This window comes from Dendrobates tinctorius, unplaced genomic scaffold, assembly GCF_039654945.1.
Source record: "Dendrobates tinctorius isolate UK_male_01 unplaced genomic scaffold, ASM3965494v1 ptg000057l, whole genome shotgun sequence".
Lineage (NCBI taxonomy): Eukaryota > Metazoa > Chordata > Amphibia > Anura > Dendrobatidae > Dendrobates > Dendrobates tinctorius.
Window position 1 is genome coordinate 27,730,808 of NW_027361725.1, and position 22,322 is coordinate 27,753,129.

Sequence of the window (22,322 nt, forward strand, 5' to 3'; positions counted from 1 at the left end):
AATGACATGCAAATGATGAAAAATAGGAAAGAAATGTTTTCAAGTTATCTTGATTTATTCAAAGTTGAGTATGTGTGCTTTGTGAAGAAATCCCCGCACTTACACACCTTGGTTGTCAATGAGGTTATTAATAGCGTGAGACAGTGACGGTCATATGCGAGGGTCGCTATGTGTCCCCCAGGATGCGCAAAGAAGCAAATTGAGGCCGTGTGAGTGCATCACAGTCACAGGTGTAACTGTGGTTGCAATGCAGAATAAAAGTGAGTGTTAGTCTTGGACTAAGCTATTTGTCCAAGGCAGATTTAAAAAAAACTGCCATGGGCTATTATTTTTTTAAATAGACTACAGGAAGATAACAAGGCAGTCCGTTTCCTCCCCCGGCCTGGGTTTTCCATGTGGCCTACAGCCACAGGTTCCTTGTGAAAATCACTGCAGCAAAGGGTTGGGTGCATCAGTGTGGAGTTTGCAAGGTGCAGAGCAGACGGCTCTGCAAAAGCTCAGCCTGTGTGAGGGAACACAGAACCAAGCAGAGCGAACTCCTGGCACCCCGCAGCCTAATACAGTGGTGCAGTCGCCCTCGGCAACCACACGTATTTATGGACTGTCTTGTTTCCCGGCTGCGATCCGGAGAATACCAGGTGTTTTGTTTGTTTGGACATTAAAACTATGTTACTTTTGAACTTTCCTGGGTCACTGCCTCATCACTGCACAGTGAGGACACTGCTGAACTGCAATAGTTATATGAGAAATGTTTGTCTATGCGGAATGCTACTGTTGCCATTGCCAACCAAAAATATCTCAGATGTGCTGTTAAGGATTCGCCTTGATAGATGGATCTTCTAAGCCCCAGGTCCGAGTGGGCACACAGATCCTGGGCGATGATGTAGCAGCAGGAAGATATTATGGAGAGAACACTTGCAGCACTGGGTGCTACAGGCAGACAATACACAAGAAACCAGGTAGACAGCAAGGACTTGAAACATTGGAGGCCGAAGGCAGAAAGGACACAGGTAAATCCAAGACAAAGCAAGCGGAAGCAAGTCAGGAGCAAGTAGTGGCGTACAGGAAGGAAAACAAACAAGAGTTGTAATATTAAGACACAGGTGTGTGTCTAAGAGGGCCTTGTGTAAGCCTCTGCAGATGATGACGTGGGAGTACACCAGGCCACTTGTAAAACAAGGTGTGGAGCACAGGAGAGGGCAGTAGCCATAAGGGAGGATCATGAAGCCCTTCAGTGCAAAGGCAGATGCGTTACATGTACTCAATAGGAAATAACTCTGGAGACGCAGTAGGCCATCTCAGCACTTTTAGGCTGTTCACAATAGCACAAGCAACATGCAACCTGCTGCTGTTGAGTTGAAAATCGGCTCCTGAGAGACTTTCATGTTCTCTAGTAAAGGCGTCTTCATGACTTGCCCACAAGGTCTCCAGACCAATCTTCAGCTATGATTGAAAACATATGTAGGGCTCATCGCTAAAAAGAATAGACCTCTATTGCTGTCTTGTGCTGTACAATGCTAAATTTTGACAGCGGTGGCATGAGGTCAATGGAACACCTGTAGTGGGATGTCTGGCTCGTAGCCCAATGTTGTGCAAAAGCCTTTTGTTGGTTTTTGCAGAGAATGTTTGATGCCTTAGGCTTATATGTGATGTCTAATTTCATTTGCAGCACTAAATGGATCACTACGCACCATTCTTCACATCTAATGCCATAAAGAGATCTTCATGTAGAAATGTCACATTGGTTATACTCCCAGGATTATGGTTGGGGCTAAATAACGTACAGTAACTAGACCCCTCTAGTCATCATTTGAGGTACACAAACAGCACGTTATTTCTCCAAAATGTCCCAGGAGCTGTTTTTAAACATAACAATGTCAGGACACATGTTGTTCATGCTATTGTGAGCAGCCGCAGCAGCTTCAGACTTGTCTCCAATTGAGCACATCTAAGACATGATTAGTTGGAAAATGCAAAGGGAGATGCCAGTAGTGGATCTTGATGATTTGTTTGCCCAAATGCAGTCATTGTAGCAGAACATTTTGCAGACAACCATTAATAACCTGTTTCCATTTTTCATGATTTACATACTACTATCAAACCACAGGGGAGATCTGAATTGTTTAAAACTTGATAATGAAGGTAATGAAGCAATATATCATAGAGAAGCATGAGGAGGCTAAAAACAGCAAAAGAGGTAAATCCTGTTGTATCCTTCTCTTTAGTAGGCTGTAGCTTTCTGTCCCTGTGCAGTATGTGCAGACTTAGATTGATCCTTTACAAGCAGTTGTCTTCTTCTCTTAGAAATTAACTATTTAGAAGCATGTATACTATTCTCTAGAAGTTTAACCCTTTAGAAGCAGCCATATCTGATCCCGTAGGGTTGAAACATTAGAAGCAGCTGTCTCTTTAATAGATTAACCCAATCGAATGGTCTTTATCTTCCTTCTTTAGTTGAGCTTATAACATACAGGCACAACTTAAAACTTTGCTGATAAATAACAATATTCTGTATGAAATAAACTTCAGATTCCAGTCAGGGGCTGAAGAAAGAATTTCCTTTATATGTGTTAATTTGCATGCAGTGGTAAATTAATTAAACATGTTGCGAATAAGGGCAGGTGCAAACGACAGTATTTTCGGTCCAAGTGCAATCTGACAAAACGTAAGATCGCACTTGGACCAATGTTAGTCTATGGTGCCGTGCACATGTCTGATATTTTCCATTGACAGAGCCAGTCCGAGGAAAAACCTGCGGCATGCCCGAATTGATCAAATATTCGGATCACACTCAGCCATGCAAGTCAGTCTGTGGAAAACATTTGTCTGCACTCGGATTACATCTTAGTGCAGTCTAAATTCCATGGACTGACACAATGGAGAAGATTGAGAATTTTTTTTCTCCAACTTCTCCACACCTGAGAGAATCGGAGGACACTATGCTCACTCTAATCAAACTGTGATCAGAGGGTGATTTGCGAAATTGACCCGATTCTATCAGATGACAGGATATACACTGTGACCCTAGCCTAACAGATACCCCTATTATATGGTGCAAGAGAGGAAAATTGATCAGTCCATCTCAAACTTTACCAGATCTGAGTGCATTTGCAGCGACTAAATTGGTGCTGCACTCCTTTGATACATTGTTAGCAGAGCATGGAGAAGCAGGGATATCATGTCTGCTGCATACATATAGTTCACAATGCACCAACAGGTGCAGGTGTGTCATGTGTTTGTCACATTCCATCTAATTCCAGAACCTAGAAAAGGGGTGTATCGGAAGATAAAGCACAGGAAGAAAGCAATGTATGCAAACAGTGAATCACACGACCAACAGTGAGGCATTACAGGTAATAATACTATATAAAAAATGTGCTTGCGTGGAGCTGGTAACCGATATTGGACGAGGTAGTGAAGAATCCTTTCAATATGCTTTTTCTAAACACAAATGTGCATCACAAACTAATGTGAATTGTGAATAAACAATAACGTGTAAATATACGAGCATTTGCAGTAGGTTTATCCGCATATCTCCTTTCAAGGTACTAACAATATGTGGACACCCGGTTCAACATCAGATAGTCATAATCATATATTTTTCACAAAAATCATCTTACCAATCGTATTAGTTGCCTATCCAGCCACCTCAAGACATCTGGACCCTCTTCAGTTTCTGCTCTAAACATAGCCAACCTTGCCATTAGGATAGCAGAGGCCTCTTGGTCGAAGGAAGCAGCAATGTTTTGGATTTGAGTTTGAGCATCAGCCCAGCTACATGGGGGGAGAGGGATTAAAAACAATACATTATACATTTCATTTATTATAATAATAAAAAACAATATATTTTTCAATACAGATTGCATTTTATCTTTTACAAAATGTCCAGGTATGAAAAGAAACCATTATGGTTAAATAGGGCTGTACAAAGTGTAATAAGACAAAAACAAATGGCATTGAAAAACAGGGAACCTTGTGGAAAAATGGTATTAACCTTCAGATATTCCTTTTCTATAAAGATGATAACACTGGTGGAGATCCACAAAGTGAGACCCACACAAATTTTGCATATAAAGGGAACCCAAATCCTTTTACTAGGATCAGTTATGAAATTCAGGAGAGACCACTGATCATTATTGATTAAAGGGAATCTGTCAGCAGGATTGTGCACAGTAACCTACAGACCATGTCAGGTGGGCGCCGTTATACTGATTACAAGGATACCTTGTGTTTGACGAAATCCAGATTCTGCAGAGACTGAGGAAGAATCGTTTGTACGCCAAGTTTGAAAAATGTATCTTTGAGCCAACCTCGCTTTCGTTCCTTGAGTACATCATCTCTAAGACGGGGCTAAGGATGGATCCTGAGAAGGTATCTGCTGACTTGAAGTAGCCTCACTCTGACGGTCTGAAGGCGTTACAAAGCTTTCTCGGATTTGCTAGTTACTATTGCCAGTTCATACCGCATGTCACAATGCCGCCGTGGCCGCCACCTGCTCCTGTCTCGCTGCCACTGCCTCTCCCTGTCACGCCGCCTCCCCCCGAGCCCCGGTGTACTTACCGGTCCTCGGCGTCCCGGCGCGTGCCCGCTCAGGTCCCTGCTCCGACTCCTGCTTCCCATCGGGGGCGTGCGCGCATTGAGTTCAGTGGCGCGCGTGCTCCGTTCCTAGTAACCGTCCCTAGCAACCCTGCCTCTCTCTCCAGCCTGCTCTATGGTCTGGAGGACCCTGACCCGGAAGACCTTCGCCGCCTCTTCCTCCTGGCTGTGCCTGACTGTCATTTGTGCTATACAAGTGATCCTCGCCCCACATCCTTCGGTGCTCCTTGTCTTCTCTGCCGCTAGCTCTTCCCGCCTTGCCTCTGACCTCACGCCCTCCGTGTGCTTTCTCCTAGTGCCTGCTCACCTGTGTCTCCGTAACTTGCCCGTGTTCCCGTATCTACCAGCCAGTGTCTTTGTCCGTGTTCCTGTGTCCCAGCCATGTCTTCCTGCCAGTGACGCCCACCTGCCCGTGTTCCTTTGTCCCAGCCGTGTCTTCCTGCAAGTGTCACCAGCCTGCCTGTGTTCCCGTGTCTTAGCCGTGCTCGGCTGCCAGTGTCTCCGTCCCGTCCGTATTCCCGTGTCGCAGCCGTGCCAGCCTGCCGCCAGTCCGCCTTCTCTTTCGCTGAGGCTCCTGTTGTTCTTCCCTGGGTACCAGCTGCCGTGGTGATAGTCTCCCTCGGGCCTGCCCCTAACGCTCCCTGTATAGGGGGTGGTCCACCTGGTCAGCTCGTCCGAGGGAGGTTCGTTGTCACAGTCCATCGGGTCCACCCTTGCATGTCCACTAGTCATCACACTGCATTTCTCCTCTCAAACCACTTCAAAGTCTGCCCTGACCTGCAAAAGGGCTTACCCCTGGGTGTGGACTCTGGTGGCTGAAAGCGACTTTATTTCCTTAAAACAGGCCTTCAACTCCTCCCCGATGATGCACCGTCCGGACAACAATAAGCAATTTTCTTTGGAAGTGGATGCCTCCTCCTCCGATGCTGGAGCCGTACTAACCCAGAAGTCTCCTTCCAAATGTATGGTGACCTGCGGTTTATTCTCTGCCCAAGAAGGCCACTATTTGATAGACATAGATATTGAGAACTCTTGGTTTTAAAACTGGTTCTGGAGGATTTGCACTTTCTGTTTGAAGGAGTAGTACATCCCATAATTATCTATAAAGACAAAAAGAACTTGGACTACTTGCAGTCCGCACAGAGTCTAAATCCGAGCCAAGCCAGGTGGTCTTTGATCTTCGCCTGCTTTGATGTTGTCCTCCACTGCCGGCAGGTAGAAAAGAACATCAGAGAGGATGCACTTTCCAGGTCTTTCCTGCCTTCTGACTAGGAGGAGGAACCTCAGAGAATCACTGAACCCTACAAGATGCTTATGGTCGCTCCACTAGACTTGTCTCGGGTTTCACATGGAAACACCTTCATCTCCGAACTGGACAGAAAGCGGGTGCTTCACTGGGCTCACTCATCCAAATTAGCTGGTCATGCCAGACAGAAGAAAACAGTTCTTATTATTTCACGGTACTGTTGGTGGCAATCATTGCCCACATATTTTGCAGATGTCGTCTCGGCCTGTCCACTCTGTGCCTAGAATAAGACTCCAAAACAGCTTCCGACTGGCGGGTTACTCGCACTGCCCATACCATCTGCTCCCTGGCAGCATATCGTGAATATGACAGCTGACACCCACTGCCAGAGGCGGTGCCCGCACAGCTCCCAGCAGTTTAACCCCCTAAGTTCTGAGATCAATATCGATCGAAGCACTTAGAAGGCACTTAGAAGGCAGACAGAGAAAAAAACAAGTAAAAAAAAAACTATGCTTTTTTCATTATATTGCTGAATAAAGAGACCAAAAAGACAAGTGTAAATATAAATGGTATTGATGAAAATTTTGTCCATCAAAAACTAAGCTGGCATAAAGCTCTGTCCACAGAAAAGTAAAAAAAGTTATGGATCTCAAAATAAAGCAATGCAAAAATAATTATTTTTTCTATAAAATAGCTATTGCATAAAAGCGCCAGAACGTAAAAAAAAATTATATAAATGTGGTATCAGTGAAATCGTACTGACCAGAAGAATAAAGCTGTCTTATCAATTTTACCACACGTGGAATGGTATGAAAAATAAAATTCTTGAATTGCTGGTATTTGTTCATTCTGCTTCCCAAAAAAACAGAATAGTAAGCAATCAAAAAATGTCATGTGACTGAAAATGATACCAATAAAAACGTCAACTCGTCAGAAAAAAACAAGCCATCACATGACTCTGTTGGCAGATATATGGAAAAATTATAGCTCTCAAAATATAGAAATGCTTTTGATAAAAAAAGGCGTCTTTTAGTGTGTGACAGCAGCCAAACACAAAAACCCGATATAAATTTGATATCGCTATAATCGCACCGACCCGAAGAATAAAGTCGTCTAATCACTAAGGAACGGTGTAAAAAATAAATCAATCCAATTCTTCACCTGCTGTTGATTTGTTCATTCTGTCTCCCAAAGATCACAGTAAGGTTTGGCTCACGTTTATCCTGCGCTCTACGCTGAGTACTTACACCAAGATTTTCTTTGTAAATCACTGAAATACATGATTCAGAAGGAACCCCCAATGGAAGATTAACTATAATGAGGCAGATGGAGGCACTATGGACGTTGTCTGGCATATGATCTGGTGGGGTCATTTTTTTAGGTGTGCATAAAAGTGTAGTACACCACACTTTTGTGCACTTCTGAAAAAAAGGACACCATTGAAGATCAGAATGAGTCCAGAGTAACTCTGCTGTCTCATTATAGTGAATGGATCCCTCAGTGCTTTTATTTGAATCATGTCATTCCGGGGATTTAGATGGAAACCTCAATGTAAGTACTCAGCGTAGAGCACAGAATACACGTTATCCAAAATTTTATGTAAAATATTCTCAATAAAAGTTTCAACTCATTCCACAAAAAAGCAAGTCCCCACTCAGGTCTGTCATTTGTCAGTGGATATATGGATATATAGTAATATATATACTACAATGTGACTGATAGTACAAAGGCCTGGGAAAGTACTATGGCTCCTCAAAGTCAAAATTAAATCCAAAGAATTCTGTGCTCCCAAATCCAAAAGCCACTTCCCCTTCTAAGCCCCACAGTGTGCCAAAACCACATTTAGCATCCACATGTTTGGCAGTTCTGGAGCAATGAGAGCCCGCCTAATTTACAGGTGCATGTCTACAGAAGCATGAGCTGGGAATAATTTACTGGGCAATTCAACCTCTTGGTCACCACAATGGCTGTTTATAATTTTCATTTAGCAACATACACTGCTGGTTGTTTCTGGAAAACACCAATGGAGTCAAATCATCACTAAACATTTAGATAAATTACCAAAGGGGTATAATTTCCAAAATGGGTCACTTGATGGGGGATATTGTTCTTCTAGCACTTAGGGGCTCTGAATATGGAGTTTGAAAATCTGGGCTAAAGGAGGTAAATTTTGCTCGGTCCATTCAAAGTCTCGCCGTGTGGCTAAGCAGTACTGTACAGCTATGTATAGGGTATTTCTACAATCAGTAGAAATAGTGGGACAAATTTTGGTGCCATTTTTTCCCATTTCCGCTTGTGGAAATGTAAAAGTTGGGGCGAAAACAAAATTTGGGGGGGTAAAAATGTGATGATTTTTTTTCACCGCTCAATGACATAAAATTCTTTGACACACCCATGGTGTCAAAATGATCACTGCACCCCTAGATGAATTCATTGAGAGGTGCAGTTTGTAAAATGGGGTCACTTATGGCTGGGGGGGGTTCCTCTGTTCTGGCACCTCAAGGGCTCTTCCATTGGGCCACGGCACCTGCATGCCATATCAGTAAAATCTGCACCATAATATGGCGCTCCTTCCCTTGCCTTGCACTGTGCCTCAAAAGTAGTTTCCGATTACAGGGAGGGTATTGGCGCACTTAGGGAAAAATTGCACAACAAACTGAGAGGTCTATTTTTTCTATTAGCCCTTGTAAAAATTAAAAATTTGAGGCTGAAACAACATTTTAAATGTAAAAATGTAATTAATGATATACTATTCTGTGTGGCACATGGTGTCAACATGCTCAATGTACACTTAGATGAATTAATTGAGAGTTGCAGTTTACAAAATTGTTACTTATGGGGTATTTATGCTGTTCTGGCACCTCAGGGACTCGGTCAATGTGACATGACACCCTCAAACCATTTCAGCAAAACCTGAACTCCAATATGGTGCTTATTACCTTCTGACATTTGCACTGTGCCTCAAAAGTAGTCCCCCAAATATGCAGTATATGTGTACTCAGGATAAATTGCACAACAAATTGTATGGTCCATTTTATCTTGCTACCCTTACGAAAATGAAAAATGAGGGGCAAAACCAACTTTTTGTGGGAAAAAAATATTTTTTTATTTTCACAGATCAACGTTATAAACTTCTATGAAGCACCTGTAGGTTCAAGGTGCTCACCACACGTCTAGTTAAATTTCTGGAGGGGTTCTAGTTTCCAAAATGACACTTGTGCGGGATTTCCACTGTTTAGTCACATCAGAGGCTCTCCCCCAATCCGACTTGGCATCCAATAAAGACTTTGTTACGTGTTACGGAACCACTCAGCACCCAGAATATGTTGTGCAGTTATAAGTATGTATAATAGGTTCCATGGGAGATGCATGTCCCTAATGTATCAGCTCACAGGCTGCACCCAGGCGCCCTCCCCCCACCTTTGTGGTTTCCACAGTAAACATCGGAAGGCTCCGGCCACCTGCGGCTATTGTAATGTATGTCTGGCCTGCCGCTTTTCTATTGGCCTGCCCTCTGTATCTGTGTGATATATTCTGTGTCCTGTGAGTAAAGTGTTGTCAGACTGGAAATACGTGGAGAAGCAGTGATCTTTTATATGTGCCCATGTAACCAAGGAATTCCAGCCAGCGTCCTTCATTCAGACTCCAGCCAACGCAGAGCGGACCTCCGGAAACACGGGGTGGTACTGAAAGAGGTATCAGAGATAGGAAGATCCCGTTACAGACTCCATCCAATTTTGCGTTCAAAAATTCAAATGGAGCTCCTTCTCTTCTGAACCCTGACGTTCGCGCAAACAGTAGTTTTTCAACACATACAAGGTATCGGCGTACTTAGGAGAAACTGCACAACAAACTGTATGGTGCAATTTGTCCTGCTACCCTTGTGAAAATAAAAAAATATGGCTTAAAGAACATTTTTGTGAGAAAATGTGATATTTTATTTTCACAGCTCAACGTAATAAAATTCTGTGACACACTTGTGGGTTCAAAGTGTTCAACACACATCTAGATAAGTTCCTTGAGGGGTGTAGTTTCCAAAATGGGGTCCCTTGTGGGGGGGGGTTTCCACTGTTTATGCACATATGGTGCTTTTCAAAATGCAACATGGCCCATATGGGGTATCGGTGTACTCAGGAGAAATTGGTCAACAAACTGTGGGGTACATTTTTCCTGCTGACCTTGTGGAAAAAAAATGGGGCTAAAGTAAAATTTTTGTGAAAAAAATTAAATGTTCATTTTTTCCTTACACATTGCATTAATTCCAGTGAACAACATGAAGGGTTAATAAACTGCTTTAATGTAGTTTTGATGACTTTGAGGGGTGCCACTGGTGACACTTTTGGGTATTTTCTGTTATATAGACCCCTCACAGTCACTTCAAATGTGATATGGTCCCTATAAAAAAAGATTTTGTAAAATTTGTTGGAAAAATTAGAAATAGCTGGTTAACTTTTAACCCTTATATCTAGAGATGAGCGAACTTGTTCGGAAAACATTTACCAATTTCAAATTCGGCAACAAAGTAGCACATTCGGATTTGTGTTAGCTTTCAATAGCATTTTTACTCAAAGTCGACAAAATTTCGTCACTGTTCATTATATCATTGCGTTTCCACTAATGCTTTTGTCATTACTTTCGCTAGGAAAGTGGTGCTGTATGATGAGCGTGTGTGGAGAGGTTCGAGGAGTGGTACGCTCTTTTTATTTTTCTCCCCCCTTAACTTTGTGTGTGTTGGTTCTGGCAGACAATCAGGGCCAGAAACCATCCACGACGTCATGGCACAAGGTCTTCTGTGATTGGCTGCCAAAGTCACATGTCCCTGGCCATATAAAAAGTGGACATCTTGTTTTGCTAGCGCGATTTTCTCAGTGTCACAGTGCAGAGAAGCTGCTCCTGATTGTGATTCCTCATGGAAGCTTCAATTCCAAGCTGTAAAAGCTGGGCCAGACCCTGATAACTGATGCATGGCCCATGGATGACTGCTGCTGTGCCATTTGACAATTTCTACTGTGGTTCAATTGATGCCACTTTTCATGGTGTCTTTCCCTAATTTTAGCTGTTTGGGAAGCTTTTTGTCACCCCTTAAAGTGCTGTGTATACATTTGGTTTGGCCTCCCATTGAATCGAATGGGGTTTGGGTACGTTTGTCGAACCATTTGGCCAACATGTTTGGCAAATATTTAAACGTTCGGGGAATTGAACCGAACCTTGAAAGGTTCGCTCATCTCTATTTATAGCTTACTAACAAAAATTAATAGTTCAACAATTATCCAGATGTAAAGTAGACATGTGGGAAATGTTATTTATGAACTACTTTGGGTGACATAACTCTCTGGTTTAAAGGTATAAGAATTAGAAGTCTGAAAATTGCAAACTTTTTGCCAAATTTCCAATATTTTCACAAATAAACGCAAGTCAAATTGGACAAATTTTACCACTATCATGAAGTACAATTTCTCATGATAAAAAATTCTCAGAATCAGTGGGATCCGTTGAATCATTCCAGAGTTACTACCACATAAATTGACACTGGTCAGAATATTAAAATTTGGCCTGGTCATGAAGGTGAAAACTAGCTTGGGATTTGAAGGGGTTAAAATAGATATGGAAAAAAGTAAAATGTGTGTGTCATTTTGTTTTTTTGGGGGGGATACCTTAGTTATTTTTTGTTTCAAATTCTTCACTTCAGAACAAAAATTGCTTAACACTAAAAATCTAGGTGCAACTTAGTTACATGCACAGAAAGTAAATTGTGGCAACAGACAGCAGCATTGTTATGATGCATATACCTCTTAAATGCGTCTCGTAAAACAATTGCAAAACCTTAACCCCTTTCCGTCATTGGGAGTAACACTACGCCGATGTTGTACTCTCCCTGTTTGGTGTGGGCTCTGGCACTGAGCCCGCACCTTTCTGGGCACATGACAGCTCACATGTATAGCTGACATATGCCCGCAACTGTCGGGGGTGGAATCGCGATCCACCCACGGCTTTTAAATAGTTAAATGCTGCTGTCAATCTCTGACAACAGCATTTAACTTGTGCTTACCGGAAGCGAGTCGTAAATCCCGCCAATCGGTGACCCTGTCACATGATTGAGGGTGACCGATGGGTCGCCAGCAGACCTCTATGGTTGTCATTGCCATATTGCTATGAGCGTTACCCTGTGGTCGGCGCTCATAGCAAGTGAGCATTTCTGCTACACACAGGCGATTTGATCATTGCCTATATGTAGCAGAAGAGATCAGAGTGCTGCAGCTTCTAGTCTCACTTGTAGACTATTGAAGCAAGCAAGAAGTAAAAAAGTTTACAAATATATATATATACATATATATATATATATATATATATATATATATATATATCACCCCTCATTCGTCCCATTCAAAATAAATCAATTAAAAAAAATCAAATATACACATATTTGCTGTCGCCGCGTTCAGAATTGCCTTATCTATTAATATAAAAAGAATTAACCAGATTGTTAAACTGCGTAATGAGGAAAAAATTCAAAACGTCAGAATTACATTTTTTTGGTTGCTGCTACATTGCATTAAAATACAATAACGGGCGATCAAAAGATTGTATCTACACCAAAATGGTATCTGTTGTGAACAATTGTGACTTGACTTCTGAGTTTGGGCTCCCTCTGGTGGTTGCTGCGGGTAATGGAGCAGGTCGAGTTGACAGAAGTCAATCACCTGAAGAGAATGATTGGAGGTCAGGTGTTACAGACTAAGAAGATTTAAGTGAGCAGGCTTCCCTCAGTTGTTGCTGGTGATTTGGTTTTCTTCCTCTGCATTTTGAATTCTGCTTGCTCCCTGCTTGGTCCTGCATCGTTCAGATAAGTTATTTTTTTGCTGGAATCTTTTTGCATTTGATCCAGTTTTTGCCTTTCTCTGTTTTTTGCTTTGCTGTGTGGGTTCAGCATTGTTCCCTGATGGGACCTGTGCTGGACCCCGTTCCATATGCCACAGCTTATGTCAGTCTTTTCAGGGTTGCTAGTCCCCGGTTATATCAGTATCTTTTGTTTTGCTTCCAGTTCACACCAGAATTCTGATCTAGTGGGGGAGAGGTCGTGTGGCCTCAGTATTTTTGCATATAAGACATGTTGGATTTTTCTTAGGTTTTTTGCGTGATTGCAGACAGTATCTTTTCTGTCCTGTTCTATCTAGACAGTTTGGGCCCCATCATTTGCTGACTCTATTTTCTGCCTGTGTCTGTGCCACATCTTGTCTAACCGGCAATATGTTTGGGGGCTATCTATTCCTTTGGGGGTTCTACTCCGGGGCAGTTTAGCTTTCCCCTTTCTTGCTTTAGGATTAGTTAACTCTTTGGCTGTGCCGAGGCGTCTAGGGCATCGTAGATACGTCCCACGCCTAATTCTAGTTGTTGTTAGTTTTAGGGGTCTGCAATCCACTAAGATACCAACCTTTCTGGTTTTCTGGTTGCCTAGCTTATTCCCCGGCTACCCTCCTCGGTGACCTAATCATAGCAGGTATCAATAAAAAAGTCAGCTCGGTTCACAAAACATAGACCTACACCCAGCCCAAGATCATGAAAAATGGAGACGCTACGGGTCTTGGAAAATGGCACCATTTTTATATTTTTTTTGCCAAAGTTTGGATTTTTTTGCACCACATAAATAAAAAGGAACCTATACATGTTTAGTGTCTATAAACTCGTAATGATCTGGAGAATCAAATCATAATGGCAGGTCAGTTTTAGCATTTAGTGAACATAGTAAAAAAACCCACTTTTTTGCAAATTCACCGCACTTGGAATTTTTTTCTTGTTTTCTAGTACACGATATGTTAAACCAATGGTGTCATTCAGATGTACAACTCATGTACGGTAACTACACATTGGTTCCCAACCGGAAATGAATATGCAGCAACAGCATACAGTATGGTCGAGGTGTGTAAAGTTTCTAAATTGGACAATTAAAATAGGTATCCAAAACTAAAATGTGACCTGCTTTAAAAAATTTAACCTCTCCTTCTAAAAAGAAAAAAAAAACACTTGGCTACATGCCACATGAGTTGAAAAAATAAGACAGGACAAAATGCAAATGCAAGAAACAGGCCTGGGTGCTGGTGTGTGTACGGGTCTAATATTGGACTATTACAACAAGACAAAGTGCAAAAAAAAAGTTATTTTTTTACAACGTGCACACTTTGAGAGGTAGACAGTTGGTTTACATTTTTGAATTATGGAGATTTTTCTTTTGGAAGCAAAAAAAAATATAGCTTACCATCTTCCAATGTTGGAAGCCCACATTTTGTGACATAAGCTTGCATTCAGTATTTGTTTGAGTAGCACAAATAGCACTGAGAGGTTTAATACTGCCCTCCTTATTTAGAACCCAAAAGAGAAGCTAGAGTCAAAAAAGCCCAAAGTTCAAATTCTTATCAAAAGAATCATTACTTATTAGACAAAAATTGAATAATTTATAAATTCACAAATAACATTGATCTAAATGAGAGTACATTCACGGTGATGGACACATTAGCAAGGGCTTACAGGCTACACAAAAAGTGCCAAAGCAAAAAAATATAAAATTTCAACAGCACCTAAAGTTCAGTATCAATTTAAGTATAATAACTGGGAGCTGACGCATAGATGCAAATAATCTCGTATTATATGGTAAAGTTCTCATATGCTCTGCATTTTCTGGAATTTGACACGTCACTGTAACCATCGTGACCTATGCAGACAGCAGAATCCCAGAAAGCGTTTCCATACTTAGAAAAAACACCCAGTTAATCACTTCTTAAAGTGCCTTAATCAGTGCAGCTGCTGTGGCAAGTTCTTACCCACGTGGGAGCCTGTCATGACCTCGCTCGTACCCGACGTGTTTCGCCCAACAGGGCTACCTCGGGGGGGCTGTGTGTCCAAAATGCCTGTGCAGTAGCCGCGGAGGGAAGAGGACGTCATCAATGAAGATGGGAGGCGCCGGACCGAACCGCGACACCCATCGGGCCAAAACCAGACCGCCCCTGGGTGGGTATAATATAACTCGTTTTTCTTCTCTTTCAGGTTACATCGGGGGATTATCTACAGCATTACAGAATGCCGTAGATAAGCCCCTGATGGCGGTGCCGGCAGCTGATAGTCAAAAAAATAGGTGACAGATTCCCTTTAATTCACAGTCACACTAACTATACTTGAATCTTTGAATTAGTATTTACAGATTGAGACTACCACTCCCATTTTCAATCTGCATGAGCACATCACAATCAGATTAGGCCTTTTCCTATCATTATGTGGAATGAGCTGTACGCTCTGACCTATATATCTGTGCAAGCATAAAATGGCGCTTCTTGGCCACCCCAAATGTTTTATACTGGCTGTGATAGCCCCACCTTTGTAACCGATTGGCTGAAGTAGACCATGTGATGCGATAGGTGCAGGGTATAAAAGGGAAGTCCGCACGGCCGTCCCTGACATCATTAGCCTCTTCTTCCGGTGTGTGAAATAGTGGTGGCCTTTTTTTTTTTAGATGTTCCCAAATTGAACAGCAGGGTGTTTGAATTCATGGGGACTTTGCGAATTTCAGTAAATTTCAGTAAATTTGAATCAAAGATGATGCTCCACGGATCGATCCGTCATCTCTACTTCCTATCCAAAACATTTATATAGCGCACCGTTTGCTTTTTCGTTACCTTGTTGCTTTAGTTTAATTTGGCAATTGGCATCTTTGGATGAAATGATACTTTAATACAACAATCGAGGATGTACAGCAGGCTTTTATACAGAATCTTTACAGTATTATTTCCTCTGTCTCATTTCCTTCTGGTAATTATATGCCAAATTGCACTAATGGGACTCAAGAGCAGCAACTCAGAATGTTTATGAAGGAAGTTCTAATGAAAGCAGCAAGTGCACATCTGGCTTTACAAAGTCACATTTCCCTGCATAGATGTCAATGAATTATTACACACGTCTCTAGTGACAAGGCTCTGCAATTTCAGGACAAGCGATAACATTAGTTTTATTTTGAATCTGCAGTATTCATTAAATCATTGACGTGATTAGCCCCTTAAGGGCACAACTTACTTTATTTTTTGGGATTTCATTTTTGCCGCTACATACTGACGGTTATAACGACAGCTAAATCAGCTGTTATTTTGAGAATCTGAATTAATTTTTTGTGCAGAAATTTTTGTTTTTAACAGCTTAAAGAAAGAGTAATTTTTCTGTTCTTTTTTTTTCTCCTCTTCTTCCAAGAGCGATAACTTTTTAAAAAAAATCTTTTAATGGACAAAGCCGTATAGGGACTTGATTTTTCTTCCAGCACAAGTTGTACTTCTGAATGGCACCATCCAGGGTGGGCAACATGTATTGATATTTTATTAGTTCAATCAATTAGGCATGCAGCAATAACAGAATGTCATTTTTTTTAAATGTATTTATTTTGATACATTATGCTTTTTCTATTAGGAGAAAAATGGGGTGATTTAAACCTTTTTCCAGTTTGTGGTATGGCGGGGTGAATTTAACCATGTGTATTAGTCCATGTAAGAGAATTGAAGCTGCAAGATACACTGCTATACCACAGTATGGCAGTGTATTGTGTAATCATAGGTCTCCTTTGATGTGGGCTTCAGAGAAGGTTTCTCATGAAAGGTATGGAGGCCTTTAAAAAGCTCCCAGCCGCCATGGCAAGTGATCAGCAGCAGGGTGCCAATGGCCGTCAGAACTGACAGCCACCCTGTTAAAGCCTCTTAAATGCAGCTATCATACTTCACAGCAGTATTTAGAGGGTAACCATTATTTTATTTTTTTTCTTCATAATTCAATAATACACGTGAAAATAATAAACTTTATGATATATCTTACTAGCTGAAGAGCCCGGCGTTGCCTGGGCATAGTAACCAACTGTGGTTAGTTATAACAAATTATAATGATTATATTGCACATAAAAACATTTCATATCATATATTCAATACTACAGATTTGCAACACAAATTAACTAAATGATTACCCAAGTATTAATAGCATTTTATTTTCAACTCATTCAAGAGTCTTTTGATAAACAACATTTTTGCTTTTTCCTTTCAGTGCAAAGATGAACAGATTTTTGGCAGTTCCAACTCTTGAACAGACCACATAAAGTTGACCATGAGAAAAGCATGGAGATTGCAAATCGATCTCTACTACTTTCAAGGACTGTCCCTGAGCATTGTTAATGGACATTGCAAATAGTTGAACTGGAAACTGGAGGCGTTTAAAATAAAAAAACAAATCAGATGGAATGAGTGGAACTCTTGGAATGAAAATGTCCTCTCCTTTGGCACATCCTGTTTCTGAGCTGTGTATCTAACCCTATCCTGTGTGATAATGTCTGCTGAGCTGTGAACCTAATCCTCTCCTGTGTGATACTTTCTGCTGAGCTGTGTATCTAATCCTATCATGTGTTACTGACTGCTCAGCCGTGTATCTATTCCTATCCTGTGTGATACTGACTGTTGAGCAGTGTATCTAATCCTATCCTGTGTGATACTGACTGCTGAGCCGTGTACCAAATCCTATCATGTGTGTTACTGACTGCTCAGCCGTGTATCTAATCCTATCCTGTGTGATACTGACTGCTGAGCCATGTATCTAATCCTATTCTGTTTGAACTGGAAACTGGAGGCGTTTAAAACGTGTGTTCTAACGTATAAAAATACGGTCCGTATTGTACGGTCGTAATACGCAGAAATGTTCCCTGAACAGTGATCGTATGTCATTCGTTGTCAAGGTGTGGCTCCATTTTTTTGCGCATGTAAGCATCCGTATGCCGAGATTTTCTCGCAGGCTTGCAAAATGGACATATAATGGAGCCCAATGACAGGTTAAAACCCAAACAAAAGGATATATACATACATATATATATATATATTTTCCCTTCCTTTTCTATGTCTTTTTTCAGATGTGCATGTTTGGTATACCTATTTATATATTTATTTAATAGGCTATTTATATGGAATTTTATTATGTATGATCATGTTATTTAGTCAGTATACCCAGTACTATTAGTATTGTGCAGTGGACTTTGTATATTTTGTCTCTTGGTTCCCCCCATTTGTTATGTCTTTCGTATTTTATTATTTTGACTTAATAAAATTATACATTTTTTTATTTGGTTTATTCACTAATTTTGTGTAGGTATATTAAATGTGTTTCAGTGAATATCCATACTAATGCTGTAATGTAATAGGGAGTCTGTTTCACATTGGTTGTTGTTCGGAAATAATAATTTCCACAACTGGATGTGTTTGAATAAAATACTCCTGTGCTGAGATAATCTTATAAATGTGCCCCTGCTGTGTACTGTGTAATGTCTGTGTCTGACCGTGCGGGAACATGGCCTGATCATACCACAGCTCCTGGACAAGGGAATGAAGCAAAAGAGAGGATACAGACAGGAGAGCATGGGATCACAGCTGATTCTTTTTGTAAGATAAAACTTTTACATTCCTGTTTTTAAGCAATGTTTTACCTCATAAAAATAATCAGCTGTGATCCTGTGCTGCCCTGTCTGTATATTCTCTTGCTTCCTCCCCTGCCCAGGAGATGTGGTATCATCAGACCATGTTCCTGCACGGTCACACACAACACACACAACCATTACACAGCACACAGCAGGGGCACATTTATAAGATTATCTCAGCACAGGAGCATTTTATTTAAACACATATGATTGTGGAAATTATTATTCCGAGATGTATTGATCAAAAAATGTAAAAAACCCCTTCAAGGGATTAATGTACGATTTGGGTCCTATGTCATCCACACAGGGTCCCCAATCTCGCTCCTGCGCAGGCAGTCGATGACCCATAGGTAAAGGCGGCGCATGCGTACTACAATAATTTGCATTGCCCTCAGCATTATGAACGCAATGAGGGACAATGTGTGGATGACGTAGATCGCGTCATCCACATGATGCAAGAAGGAGGACAACGACTGTAAGAAGTTTGTAGGCGCCGGATCAAGACCAGAGACGCCATCAGACCAGTGGCAGTGTATGTGAGTATACTAAAAGCTATTTTTTGTGCCTTGCAGAGAGGATTGACGACAGAGGTACAGCTTACTGGCATGCTGTAAAAGAGCATATAGATTCTGGCCATACTTTACAGTATATGGGGAAAATCTGGTGATAAGTTCCCTTTAAGCAAAGTCATCTTCTGTAAAGTCAAGAAAGTTAGTTAAGCTATGGCACAATACTTGTCTGTAAGCTTACGGAGCTGTTAGTACACAGACTTCATGTAACACTAGAAACTGTTTTTGTATAAAACAACCTTTATATTATGGGCCTTTAAAGTACGTTCACTCTTCTTGCTACATCACATTTAAAAAAAAAAAAAATGACTTAATTGACCAACCCAGTAATCATGTTCACAGCTAGTAGTTCCATGGAGAATGCATGGTGTGAAGTTGGGCTTGCTGAGACATGCTATGCTTAAAGTTTCCATTCCCCAAACCAGGCCACATTACAGAAAGATGATACCTTCAACCTAGCTAATATAAAATATCTTCCTTCAAGATTTTTTTTTTTTTTTTTTTTTACTTTAGACTGCTAATTTCATTTATTTTCTTTGCAGTGTGTATATAAAGAAGAATGATTCTTACTTCCTTGCAATTGTGGTTACACAAATTCTCCGTTGTCCGCTCGAGTGCTGATACTGTGTCACAAACTGAATCGCTCCACGACCCCCTTGAGGAATAGGTGCATTGTGCTAATGAAAAAAAAACACATTAAGTCAAATGTATGCTGAGTGAACACATTAGAATGGATGAGGCATTTCTCACAATGGGTAATAAAGCATGATTATCGTAATGAGGGGCGATAAATGTAAATGAGTAACACCATTCTTGCACTATTTTAAATATAAAACAGCACAGGGCTTGTTACGTTCCAGAACTTGGTAATCATTTTTATCAAAAGATGACCAAGAGCAAAATGTGCATATATGTAGAAAGAGTAATGGAGAGAATACAATAGTTAAAAAAAAAAGCGAGCGATAAGAAAGAACTCCATACCTAGAGCATGCTGCATACTGGAAAAAAATAATCAAAACAGTAAAAAAAACACACAAAAACAACAAACAGAAAGAAAAAAAAATCACAAAAATGCAACATTTAGACACTGAAACCCCCTGCCCAGAGATTTGTAGCGCATCATTTGTAAACGTAATAACTGGTTACATAATTTTTTTTATTGAGAAAGTGTAGCAAAGACAAAAAAAAAATAAGGAAAAATGCTGTATGTGAAATCACATCTGTGAAAAATAACGCAACATAAAAAATTATATAAATTTAGTGTTGTTGTAACCATTCCGACAGGGACAATCTACAGAAATCTGTGCTGGGGAATTCATTGCAGGTGCATCGAACTCTGCATGTGTGATTTACTGCGGGGGAATCAACTATGGAGGGGAGGAGGAAATGTCATACTTTATGGGGGCCATCGAAATGGGTGAGAACCTTAAAGGCATCAGTAAGTGCAGTATTACTGTGTACATGCCGCAGTTCATGTCCCTCAAAAAGCTGTAAGGTCTTCTCTTCTTCAACTGTGACTATACACCATAACCCCAGCCTACTCTATTCCATAGTTACATAGGTTGAAAAAAGACCTAGGTCCATCAAGTTCAACCTTTCCCCACCAATTGTACATTTGTCACTAATTTAACTATAAGGAGGGGAGGGGACAATTAGGGGCTTTGCAATGCAACTCCATGATTTCTACGTATGCCCCTGACTCAGGTCACATCATTCTGCATTAATTCTTAGCCTGGCACAGTTATTAGTTATGATTTCAGCAGAGATTGTGTCCACCTTTTCACTAATTAAGACAACTAGCAAAAATGTCATTCATCAAATATAATGACCATAAAACATCATCATGTGAGATTACAGTAATTGTCAGTGTTGCTAAACGACACGACAACTCGAAATGCAGTAAGGAGGAAATTGGCTATAATATGGACAGCAATAAAAATGCACTAGCGGGCAGAATAGTTTGTTTGAGTTTGTGTCTCCAGGGCACGGGCACTTACGTGCCTCAGTCAGCTAGCAAGCACTGGATAAATCAGGATGCTGCATGTCATCTGATTACTGACCTATAGACACTGCACATCTAATGCTCATCCACAGGCGGGTCAGCGTCTGAGACTTACACAATTCCTCCATCTGCTGTGAGACTTCTGCGTTCAGTCACATTTCTACACGGAATGAAGTAACTGTCTGGTAAGTCATTTTTTTTTTTACTTTACTTATTCTGCTGTTTATTACCATGAAAATGATGACAGAGTGAAAGTTTTATTCTGCAATGTGACCAGATAAACTCTGGAATTGTTAGTTTCAGTCTGTTATCTAGGGGATAGGAAAAAAACTGCTGAGCACTGGTGCTCAGACCACTGGTGCTCAGAACACTGGGACTCAGAACACTGGGACCCAGAACACTGGGACTCAGAACACTGGGACTCAGAACACTGGGACTCAGAACACTGGGACTCAGAACACTGGGACTCAGAACACTGGGACTCAAACCTCTGGTGCTCAGACCACTAAGACTCAGACCAGTGGGACTCAGACCACTGGCCCTCACACCACTGGAGGTCAGACCACTGGGACTCAGACTTCTGATGCTCAGACCACTGGTGCTCAGACCACTGAAACTCAGACCACTGGGACTCATAACACTGGGACTCATAACACTGGGACTCCAAGTGATCTGGAGATTGGGGATGTAGAACCCTGAGAATGGGACTCTTGAGCCCTGCTCTTAATCTAATGTTGGGGTGCAATGCTCAGGATTTGCTCCATTTATTGTCTATGGGACTGCCAGAAATGGCTGAGCACAGAATTCAGCAGCCCCATAGGCAGTGAATGGAGCAGATCCCAAGCATACGTACCCGTGCTCCATTCCATGCAAAGCTGCAAAGACCCATTTTCTGGGTTTCACAGCCCCCATCTCAGAACAAAAAAATAACTTGACTTTTTGGGGCACAAGCCTTAAATATTGCCATAAGGATTGCAGTTCATTCCTCTTTCACTAATCCTTCAGAGTCTAATATCCCTTGCACAGAACTCTCTACAAAGAGGTTCTGCAACAGCTTCTTCCTCATATGTTCACTACCTAAAGGACTACAAGCGACTTCATGAATTTTTTGGGATCAGGCAGAGAGAGGAGGTAAAGAGAGTGCGCTGATGAAACTGGCCATACATAAATGACACATACACAATGGATGGCATTAGGGTGGGAACACATACCGACTGCGAGGAGCAGATATCCAAGTGTCCAGGGCTACTAAAGTATAAACAGGCACCATCCGGTGAAGGACAGCACTGACCTGACATTGCCTGCCGTTTGTACTGCTACATGCCCGCAGATTAAATAGCAACCATGTGACAGTAAAAAAATCTAGGAAACTTGCTGTCAATAATGCAGAATGAATTACAGCAGTCTAAACACCATTCTGCTTTTAGACTA

At 41.3% G+C, this 22,322-nt stretch overlaps 1 protein-coding gene across 2 annotated transcripts in view; it reads right to left on the bottom strand.

Moving 5' to 3' along the window:
* The window catches only part of LOC141092004 (protein transport protein Sec23A), a 229,991-nt gene that overhangs the window by 38,835 nt on the left and 168,834 nt on the right, over positions 1-22,322 (bottom strand). For both annotated transcript variants that reach the window (XM_073577859.1, XM_073577858.1), the window contains exons 13-14: positions 19,460-19,566; positions 3,621-3,774 (exon numbers count right to left, since the gene is read on the bottom strand). In XM_073577859.1, the coding sequence (XP_073433960.1) occupies positions 3,621-3,774; positions 19,460-19,566 (261 nt within the window). The remainder of the gene's footprint in view (positions 1-3,620; positions 3,775-19,459; positions 19,567-22,322) is intronic.